This window comes from Doryrhamphus excisus, chromosome 15, assembly GCF_030265055.1.
Source record: "Doryrhamphus excisus isolate RoL2022-K1 chromosome 15, RoL_Dexc_1.0, whole genome shotgun sequence".
NCBI lineage: Eukaryota > Metazoa > Chordata > Actinopteri > Syngnathiformes > Syngnathidae > Doryrhamphus > Doryrhamphus excisus.
This window is the reverse complement of record NC_080480.1, coordinates 8,417,105-8,428,773: the sequence shown is the minus strand read 5'-3', so window position 1 is coordinate 8,428,773 and position 11,669 is coordinate 8,417,105. Positions and strand designations below refer to the sequence as shown.

The window sequence follows — 11,669 nt, the reverse complement described above, 5'->3', positions numbered from 1 at the left end:
TGCTATGTCTGCAAATTAGGTTAGTCAGCTCAGTTTTTGTTGATATTGTGCCTCCATATAAATTGTGACTGTTGATGCCTTTGTAAGGGGATAAAACTTAAAATCAGCAAGGGATCAAATACTTATCCCCCCCCACACACTTATCTACAGTACCCTCCATACCTATGATGCCGCTATCTCTACTCTCCAGTGTTGATGAAGGGGAAGTGACAGAGGCTTGGACGGATGAAGTGTGCTTGTTGTTGTTGTTACCCTCAACTCCAGCAGGAGGCGGCAACGTGGAGGAGGGGGATGTGCTGCTGCTGGCCAGGCTGGAGGAAGGAGAGATTCTCTGCTGTAGAGGAGAATGAGAATGATAATCTATATTTATTTTATTCAGTAATGATTCATTTGATTCAGGAAAAAAAATGACTGAAACGAGTACATTTCGTAAATAAAAGTCAATAATGGTCCACATGCCATGGTTAGATTTGGTTAAACGTAGGAATATGATGTATGGTTATACCTGTCCATCAACCTGACCATGGTTAGTTGAGCCAGGTTCTCCACTGATGATCTTTTCCCCCAATAAAAAGCCCAGTCTGGTCATTAGAGCATCAGCTGCCTCATCTACTGAGGGAGGCGGTCCTAACGCCTCCTCTTCTTCACCTGCAGAGTCAGAGAGAGAACATGAAAAAATGGATGTTGGAAAATAGGAAATAACTGTAGTTGGATGCACCTGCATTAGCAACACACAGATGGCTTGGGTGTCTTGCATGTCGCTATCAGCTGTACAGTGACACAGCAAAAACACAAAAACCCACAGACTCTTCAGGGTGTTGTTCAAACCAGAGTTTACTCAAATCTATGGGTATCTGACGCCATGGAGTCTTTTCAATCGGAGAAATCATTCCAGACATTTATTAACAAGCATTCACACAAACAAGTTTAACTTGAGATTTGTCTTGGTTGCTTATTTTGGCTACCTTTCCGCTCTGATGAGATCTGGTCATGAATTTCACTGTTGGCCCATCTGGTTTCACTGCAGTGCTACTGCTTTCCAACCGCATACACCGAAAAATTACAGGAACGCAGAACAGTAACCACACCCACTAATAGGAGAGTACTACTGAATTGCATACATGTACTGTAAATTCCACAGTGTCAGTTGGATAGATGTACAAACAATTGTGAGGGTCTATCATCATATTCCTGAGGTCATTTGGCACCTCTGTGGTCTTGCCCATGGTGGTGGAGGCTGGTTGGTAGGGGACCATGTACTTATTTTTTTCCATTTTGTTGATATTCTGTCACTCACTGCAAAACCCATGAAAATCCTGTCTTTGTTAAGCTTACTCACTATTCAGGGGATCAAATAATTGTTTTCCCCATTGCAAATAAATCAACAAATAACTTTAAGAGTAAGAGATCCTGTCCGTACCAGGCTTGGGTACCACTGCCCTCCCTCTCCTAGTGGTGTACCAAACTTGAGTGTGGATTTACATGAATTTACATGTACAAATATGTAAGGTTATCTTCAAACTAACCAAATCTGCCAAGACTCCTCGATCAACACCGGCCACTCTGAACTATTTTGACATCCCCAAATTCCCTCCACATTTGACAGCCAATTGTAATGGTAATGGTAATGGTTTTATTTCATTTGAACATGCATCAGATTACAATTGAGTGCATCACATAATCAGTTCACAGTTCCACATGTCCAAAAGGAGTGGGAAGAATCAAAGCTTATTAAATCCTACTCCTCCATCTGGTACTTTTACAATCAGTAACTGTTACATTTGTTCACTTCCTGCTTTCCATAATGCAGTTTTAGTTTTTTTTTTGTTTTTGAATTTTTTAAATTTTTTGTCCCGTACTGAAGTACGAGGTGATATGACCATACAATGACATTATGTGTACCGTAGTAACTGTCAATATAGTGATGTCATGACTGGTTCAAGACTCTTCATCCTTGTATTTAGCAAACATCAACTGCTTGTATTGTTTCTTGAATTGGCTCATCGTTATGCATTGTTTGAGGTCCTCACTCAATCCATTCCATAGTTTGATTCCACATAATGAAATGCTATGGCTTTTTTGTCGCTGTGTTGGTGATGAGTTTCGCCAATTGCACTTGTTTGTCGCCTCCCGTTTGTTGCGTTGGACAGAAATAACCAACACGATAGCCTACCACATAGCTAAGGATATGGCTCCCATCGCTACAGTGGAGCACAAATGTTAAATGCTTGTCACTTCTGGTTACGCGACGAAGACATGGCGGTGATGTCATCATTTTCCGCAAGTAGCGGTTTGCTCGTCTACACGCCAACGACAAAGTCGCGTTTTCAGATTTTCCCATTCTGGAAGCAGTTTTCAAATAATACCGTTTCAGGCCACTCAGAACGCCGTTTCTGTGTGGGTGGAAGGCTGAAACGCTAAAATACTTTGAACCTTAGACCTAGATATGCAGAGGAATACTGAATGGGTGGATGAATTATGTACAAGCAAGGTCAAGTATTGCTGGAGTTTGACTTATTACCACAGTTCAATTAGTCTCTGTATTTTCTGGCCATGTAATATCATTTTCATTTTTACATTTTCAACAGCATAAAAATGTTTATAAAAAGACCCATTTAATCAGCCCAACATTAGCTTTTACTAAATGAAATAACTGATGCTACTGCCACTCGGTAAAGCACTCATTCATGTCCCCACAACACACACACACAAGAATGTAAACCACAGCATACAAACTCATACTGGCTCTTGACAAGTCTATAATTACAGCTATAAATTGATGACTAGTGGGTTGAATAATAGAAATGCATTGTGTGTGCAACCACATAGTCATGTGTGGTCAGCCAATGACAGAGTATGTAAGTTGCAGAGCAAAAATAAAACAGAAGACACAAGGAGTATAGACTTTCCATTTCTGTCTCCTGGGTTACTGGAGCATCTGGTTCCTACAACCATTCCATTTTTCCTTTCCTCAACTTGCTCTGTCTATTCTTTCCCAATGTTTACTCTCTTACTTTAAAAGATCCACTTTCCTTTCTTGCTTCTTTTTTGACTGATCTCTCTCTTCCCTCACCAACAATTTCCTTAAGATTGTCCAATTTTGGATTCTGCAAATGGAGTGATGAAGTAAGTAGAAAGGATGAAACTAGCACTTAGGAATAATATCACCTGACATGTTTCAGAGTATTTGTCTCTGCGTGATCGTCAATCAGAAGTCAGTGGAACTGACTTGTGTCTGAACTCCTTCCTGGGCCCGTATTTTTGTAGTGTGACTAAAAATAAACTGCCTGTTACTTTCTAAAACCAGGAAACCAGTAACCAAAACCACTTGACAGAAGTTAAAAAGTAAGCTGGATTCAAAAACATTATCATAATTGGTGGAAGAATATGCACTATTTTTATCTCATCTTACTGTTTTTTTTCTTTTTGACAGGCTTTTTACACCATCTCTAGACCTCGGACAACTTTTCTTGCTTATTTTTTCCTCTCAAAAACACATCATCTTGGACCTTACTTATTTTCAGCCAACAAGAGCACAGACCAAAGTATTCCAAGTTGTACACGAGACTGAAAAATTATAAATTTGGCCAACATTTTTGGGTAAAAGATATTCAGTGAGCAACTAAACCCCCGCATGTTTTACATATGTAAACAGAGTCAGCATATGGCTCATGTTTTCAAAGCTAGCGTTTTTTGTTGTTTTTTAAACTTTTACTATTATAGGTGGAGTTGAAGTTAGACATTCTCTTAACATGTATAAGTATCTGCTCCTGTTAAATGTGCAGTGCTAAGAGAAAAAGCAGCGTAGTGGTCTCATTATTGATATGTCCACCTCTCAGTAAGCCTGTCTCACTCTTTGGAACAACCACAGGGATAAAATTCAAATTCAATTCTTGTATTGAAACTTTTTACTACTGCAAAATACAGCGGATCGGCAGCCAATCCCGATTCTAATGATCGGATCGAGACAGCTCTACTTTTTAAATAGATTTTGTAGTTCACCTTTCACATTGCCCTTTAAAACAGTGAATTCCCTTGCATGTTTCCTGCACATTTTCTGGTTTCAGGTAATAATGTGGAAATGCTTGCTGACTCAAATGCTGTGTCTGTGATGTGCCAAATATTTGGGAAAATCTCTGTGAAAGAGGCTTATCGCTTGGAATTCAGCCACAAAAATGACAAATTAAGGTGATTCAGTGGATACTAGGAAAAAATAAATTGATGTCCGATTCCGCATTTTCTTCATTATAATACGATCGGAGGATGAGCCCACCCGATATTTACAGCAGCTGCCGTGAAGTATTTTGTGTTGTCATGTGCATTTTAAATGAAAATAGTACTACACTCACTTGCAATGTCTGACAACTTCAAAGGGTGGTACCAGCAGAGCTGCATTTAATACAACATCATAGTAGTGTGAAGTATTTAGCAAGGCTACCAACGAAAAGGCTGCTACGCCAAAACATAAAACTTTGGACTTTCGGAGGAAAGACAATTATCCAAAAAAGAGCAAAGAGATAAAAAGTATTCACTGAAAAGGTAGTAAAATTTCTTTGGACAACTGCCCATCTCTGTCTCAATACCAATACACTAACTTCCTAATTCTCAAGATTCAGAGCCGATAACTTTCATTCATTCATTCATTCATTCATTCATTTTCTACCGCTTATCCTCACGAGGGTCGCAGAGGTGCTGGAGCCTATCCCAGCTGTCTTCGGGCAAGAGGCGGGGTACACCCTGGATTGGTGGCCAGCCAATCACAGGGCACATATAGACAAACAACCATTCACACTCACATTCATACCTATGGACAATTTGGAGTCGCCAATTAACCTAGCATGTTTTAGGAATGTGGGAGGAAACCGGAGTACCCGGAGAAAACCCACGCATGCACGGGGAGAACATGCAAACTCCACACAGAGATGGCTGAGGGTGGGATTGCCGATAACTTTTTATAGATATATTTTTTAATTTAGATTTAGGTTGCAGTTTGTGCTCAAGTGGAGTCAAGAACAACTAGAGCAAAGTTGGATTGCTGGACCTGTAAAGGTTTTCTAATTCAATATCATGACATCACTAAAAAATAAAAAAAAACATAAAAAAAACAGTGGCAGCTCAGAAGTACAAACCTGGGTTTAAATTTACGAACCAAAAAGGGTTGGTTAAGGGCTGGTCATTCAGTGTCATAATCGCTTGAGCCCACAGGTCATCTCAGACCAACTTTTTTGCACTTTTCAAACAGCAATAGGAACAAGCCCTGGGCAGCTGATCGGGTTTGGTGTGTTTTAGCTCGATATTTTTTCCCCTCATGGCAGAGCATTTGGTGAAACTAGCATGTGAAATGTCTAATGAATGTTGAAGTGAGCTCAGGCTCGGGTGCAGTTACAACAGTCTGTGAACGTTGCAGGCCATAGAAAAAAGGAGCGCTTGATTTGTTGGTTGATATTATTATTAATTTGGTTGATTGATTTATTGGTATAGCAAATTCAAAATGTAATTAAATAAGCTTTATAAAAATGTATTGTGTTGACTTTAGTCACTTGCTAAAATAAAAGCCTTTTGCAGTTCCAAAATCTATCCTGTCAAAGTATTGGATGGGGACTCAAAATTGGAAGAAAATCGAACATGGATCGGTGGCCAAAAATGCAGATTGGGACATCCCTAGTTATAAGGTCTTCATCTAATTTTAGGGCAAAATAGTGATCTACTGGTCCACACCTACTGTAGAATTATGGCATGAAAATTATCGATGAAACAGATGTTTCTTGTTGTTGGTCACCACCAAGTGTGCACACATCACAGGAGGGATGTTGGGCAACTCCCATCTTGTTGTTAAAATAAACCTACCATACACATTATGGACTTTTCATGACTTTTTAAGAAGGGCAACTTCACAAAATCAGCAGTGGATCATATAATTGTGCCCGCCACCAGACTAGAATAGTCACAGAAAGACATACTGTGTGGCTTCCTGCATAGGTCGACTCGATACTTGGAAACACAGACTGCTCTCCACTCTCACCTTCCTCACATCTTCTCCCTCTCCTGTCTCTGCTTGTTTCGTCGATGGGAAGATCGACCCAATCCCGACACAGATCTGAGTTTTCCTCATGGGTGAGACAGCAGCACACATAGAACAGCAAGCCCCGGAGTGAGGAGGTATGGCTCAAGGTGCCAACCGCCCTGACATCTCGGCCACAGCGGCAATTCTCCAGAAACCTCCACGGGTGATGCACAGAGGTCCGTCCATGCCGACACCACATGGTCCTTAAACGGGCACATGCTTTCAAAATAGCCGCCGTGCAGTCCATGTCTAGCTCCAAGCCAGAATGTAATTGGTTCAGAGTGCTTCCATGTGGAAGGTGGCGTCAAAACATCAAAGGGCTATCGCCGCTGCAGAAAAGAGCTTTCCTTTGGTTTGATGAATGAGGGAAAAGGTTATTCAACACGTTATCATTTGTTGCCTTTCAGCTTCCAATCTTCATTACAACATTCAGATTTCCTGGTGACCAAAAAAAAAAAAAGACCGATCACCACCCCTGACTTTCTGAGCTCCTCCTCCAGAGAGCACAAAGGAGAAAGGAGAGACAGATGGGGGGGAATGAGAAGATAAGAGGGACGAGTCTCTCCAGGAATAGAAAATCACTTGAGATACTCCAGCTTTGACTCCACGGAGGTAAAATAAAGTGAGCACCACAGGAAAACTAAGTTTATGGTCAGCAAACGGAATGTCCACAGAGCAGTTAACGTTGACCGCAACTCACATCAACCCAGGGGGGGTGTCCACTGCTCCTTTTAGTCAAAAAGTGCACCATTTTCATTCACAGATGGACCAGCCTTAGACTTCTTAAAAAAGAAAAAAACATCCGTAAAGCTTAAGTTTAGATGAAGATCATCTTCTGCCAGTAAAGAAGTAACGTCTTCAAGTCTTGTAAGACTTTTTCCTTTCAACGACAGAGCCTCCATATCTGGTCTGAAAGACGATCTCTCTCTCGTCTGACTTCAGCGGGAATCAAAACTCCCCTCCTCCAACCAAAACACACACACTTACACACTCGCACGAAGGAGAAAGAGACGGATTGGAGGAGAAGCCCAAGAGCAAGCCTGTACACTTTTCAGCTTGTGTGCACAAGGCTACAGAAAACATCAGACCACAAATCACACACGGAAAGTTGACTGGATTGCAGAAAAAGAACAGCGATAACGTATCACCCCAGGATAACGTATGCTGTGTATGTATTGTGGAAGTTAAAGTTTATAAGGGAATGAAAAGCAGTTTAAACATTGCTAGAAGCTATTGGAGAGGTTTGTAAGTTTCAAGTTGACCAAATGATGACCAAAAATTCCATAAAAACCACTACTTTTTCACACCCTTTGGACCCTGCAGGTTAATCAGTAATTCATAATTTATGGCTTAAAAGGAGAACACCACTTTTTGGGAATTGCGCCCATCATTCACAATCCTTATGTGAAACATGAACACATATTTAGTTCCCTTTTTGTGCATTACGACACGAGAAAACTAGTTATTTTGAGCTACGTTACCGTGTTGTCATTGAGATAAACCTATTTCAACTTTGAATTCCTGCAACAATGTTGCATCGTTTGATATACATACATGCTGTGCTCATGCATTAATGCATTTACTGACGATAACGTGTAAAAGTTGCAGTATTTTTTCGTATTGTGATTATTTAAAACACTACCGAAACTTTTCGAGGCACATTGATACACACAACAACAGTGGCGACAACACTTACGATGTCCGTTCTCCTTGGGATGGCTGTGTCTTCCAGCACAAGACGTGTGCTCTAGTCCTCAGGTAAAAAAATGCTAACAGCAAACGAGCATCTTGTTGAGTCTTTGTAGCGAAGTTTTGGTAGTGTTTTAAATAATCAAAATACAGCAACTACTACATGCTATCATCAGTGTACAGTTTACAATCATAGCGTGTATATCAAACGATATCCCAATGACAGCATTGTAAGCTAGCTCAAATTAACTTGTTTTCTCGTGTTATAATGCACAGAAAAGGGAAAGAAATATGTGTTCAAGTTTCACATAAGGATTGTGAATCGTGGGCAAAATTTTGGGCAAAAGTTCCCCTTTAAAGAACAACAGTTCCCATGATGCTTTCAGTGCAGATTCAGGAAGTAATGAATTGGACACAACCCACAAAACAACAAGCTACAATTCAACTCTAAATCCCTGACGTCACCTCCTCATCAATTCTGCTCCCCTACAAGGTAAACTCTACTACATATATTTGGTAATATAAATGCAAGGGCGACTATTTGGGTATTATTCCAAGTCTAGATTGCTCTAATAATGTTAAAAATATATATTTAGAAGATCGTACACAGGTTTTCCATGTCATATCTACAAATATAATCCCCCACTTTGCTGAAAATCAGTGACTGAGTCTGGAGTCTGGTTTTGATCAGACAAATCTACGAGACCCCGAGGTACTTAAACTCCTCCACTTGGGGCAGGATCTCAGCCCTGACCCGGAGATGGCACTCCACCCTTGGACTCGGACTTGGAGGTGCTGATTTTTGGCTGTGAACCAATTTAGTGAGAGTTGAAGGTCAAGGCTCGATGAGGCCAGCAGGACCACATCATCTGCAAAAAGCAGAGACCCAATCCAGCAGCCACCAAACCAAAACCCCTCAAAGCCCTCACCATGCCTAGATATTCTGTCCATAAAACTAATGAACAGAATGGGTGACAAAGGGCAGCCCTGGCGGAGTCTAAAGCTCACTGGGAACAGGTCCGACTTATTGTTGGCAATGCGAACCAAACTCTGACACCGGTCATACGGGGAACGAATAGACTGAATTAGCTGGTGTGATATCCCATATTCCCGTAGTACGCCCCACAGAATTCCCAGAGGAACATGGTCCAAAGTCCACAAAACACATGTAGACTGGTTGGGCAAACTCCCATGCACCCTAAAAGATATATTTGAGTCGTTCTTTTCACTCCTGTTGTACAAGGTATTGGCTATCATTTAAAACCCTGCCTTTATGAATGCCTTTATGAATAACATGTCCCATTTTGTGCGTGATCGTAATTGAGGGACAAGTGAGAAAACGTGTGGTTCAAGTTCAACTCACGGTTGCTCTGTGAAAGGGTTGGATAGTTTAGTAAAAAAAAAAAATAAATAAATTACTGATGATCCTGTTTTGAAAGATTGCACATGGGATTGTTTAGTGAAAGTGTGTCAAATCCTGAGGAGGAGGAGGACGAGGACCAGCAGCACATGATGATGACAAGGAGTAGTTTACATTTCTGTGTTTTATCTCTCGTAAAGGAAAATTAGGAGTCGTACTTCAAACCACCCCCCAATATAACAAGTCGCAGATGTGTGCTTGTCAGCTGATACAGAGGGTAAAGGTGCTCTGGAAAGTTCAATCTAATATACAGTATTATTATAATACAATATACAAGGATTGTACAACAATATCACCATCATTGTTGGAATCATTGACAACAAAACAGAGGGTATTGATATTAGTGATGTGAATGAATAGGTGTCAATGTGTCCTCTATATGTCAATATGATTGACTGGTGATCCTTCAAGGGTGTCGCCCACCTCTCACCCTAAATCATCTGGGATAGGTATCAACCCTGCCACCCTAACACCCCTCTCCCTTGACCATGAACATGATGGACAGATAGGTGAGCCATCCCTTGCAAAATGTCCAGACGTGTTGGTCAGATTGGCACTTCATAGGAAGAAAAGACAACACCTACCAGTTGTTGTTTTGGCCAGACGAATGTTAAGGAGAGGAGAGGAGGGAAGAGAACGAGTGAATCCCTCTATCAGTCTTATCTCAGAGCTCCCAGAGTCCGTGCTGGCACCACCTGTAATAGGAAAGGAAGATTTAAGACCAATGGAAATCTCTTAATAATAGCTTCTTGTTTTTTTTAACAATATATCATTTCTATATAGTTACTATAACTGTACTATATTTTTATATATGACTAAAATACAGAAATATAATGCACTTCTAATAATCACACTGAATCCGTCATGGCTCCGTTGTGGCCGCCCGAAGAATTCCACAAGATTGAAATCCCTGTTGTAGACTCACACAAACTCCGTCATGCCGTATGGCCTACGGAATCTGTTTGGGGTCTAACTATTTTCAGACGCCACAGATATCAGAACACTCACATATAATATCATCATCATAGCAATACAAGAAATTGATTGAACAGTTTGGATGAAATCTATCAACTTTGTTCACTCAAAGAACAAACAACAATATGACGTAATTAAACACTATTTAATAATAATAAACATGAAATATACAGTTTTGTACTTATTCATTGTATGAAGTCACCAAAAGGCACCAAAAAACACCACAAAAATGTACAACACCGCGGCTAGTCAGGCAAATTCGCCTGTTGTTTACAAGAACTTCCTGTATACAAGGACTACACTATACACTATACTACAGTGCCTAACGGATTAAGTGTGGGCTTGTGGTAAAATGGCTTATTTTTAGTTCTACAAGTGTAAAGTTGACTATAGGGGTGTTATTTCATGTTTACAAGGCTCTAATAACATTAAAAGATAAATTTTAGATGGTCATAAACAGGTTTCCTAAGCTCTAACTACGAAAATATTCAATTTATTAATATTGAATTCTACTGTGGAAATTCAATTATCACGGTTGTGTCTAGAACTAATAAATGTATTACTATGTTTTCTATTATAATTTCCTTATACAGTATTGTCATTTTCCACAGCGAGAAAACATACACAAAATTTGAGGTTTTCATTAGCTTTAGACTATATTCAAAATTCTGAAACTGAAATTCACCTACTGAAATAAGACGTATTGAGATGGATCTGTGCAGAATCATAATAACTGATCCCAATTAGGAAACTCGCCAATACAAGTACATATAGTAGTTCCATGAAGAAGAGGTGACACAATACAGACAATAGACAGTTGTTTCACAAGATGAAGAGTGACACATAGCGACACTGACCACTGTTGTTCTTGCGGCTTTTGCTTCCCAGCAACATCTTCAGGCTGCTTCGGAACATGGTCGCTCACAGTGTACTTCCTGTCAAGAGACAATCAACTATTAAGAAATGTTCATGGATGACCACGCTGTTTACGAAGCGTCACAGAAATCTGACCTATGAATCAGACTGCAGCCTAAAGTCAACAACACAAGAAGAAAAAGTGAAGCCTTAGCTTGACGCTGCAAGGAGCAGGTCAAAAGTTATCTGCCCTCCATGCAGACACAAGTAGAGCTTCACTGCAGAGTGGTCTGTACATAATGATTCCAAAGATGAAAGGTAGAAGGAGGTGCATGTTGATGCAAGGATGCTCAGAGGTTTTATAGAGATCAAAGAAAAAGTAAGGTTGAAAGGAACAGAACTTGCAACTGGCAAACCCAAAGAGAAATCTGTTGGTCAGAAATATACATCCACACATCATGGGCATGGGTGTCTTTCTCCAATTTAAACAGGATCCAAACGATTTATATAGGCTGAGATATGCAGTAAATATTATATGTATAGTGGAACCTCTGTTAGTGTCATTAATCCATTCCAGAAGGTCCACTTCAAAAAAATATGTATGCTAACAGAGTCAACATGCACAATAACTCTTCAAAAAAATCCCTAAAAATCCCACAGTTGCGG

General features: G+C 40.2%; 1 protein-coding gene across 5 annotated transcripts in view; it reads right to left on the bottom strand.

Moving 5' to 3' along the window:
- The window catches only part of tanc2a (tetratricopeptide repeat, ankyrin repeat and coiled-coil containing 2a), a 49,517-nt gene that overhangs the window by 21,318 nt on the left and 16,530 nt on the right, over nucleotides 1-11,669 (bottom strand). For 3 of the 5 annotated variants that reach the window (XM_058049171.1, XM_058049174.1, XM_058049173.1), the window contains exons 2-5: nucleotides 11,006-11,083; nucleotides 9,758-9,868; nucleotides 506-648; nucleotides 163-334 (exon numbers count right to left, since the gene is read on the bottom strand). In XM_058049171.1, coding sequence (XP_057905154.1) covers nucleotides 163-334; nucleotides 506-648; nucleotides 9,758-9,868; nucleotides 11,006-11,063 — 484 coding nt within the window. In that variant the 5' untranslated portion in view covers nucleotides 11,064-11,083. Of the gene's footprint in view, nucleotides 1-162; nucleotides 335-505; nucleotides 649-9,757; nucleotides 9,869-11,005; nucleotides 11,084-11,159; nucleotides 11,657-11,669 lie in introns of those variants that run through there. The other 2 variants (XM_058049172.1, XM_058049176.1) reach the window with 2 other exon arrangements.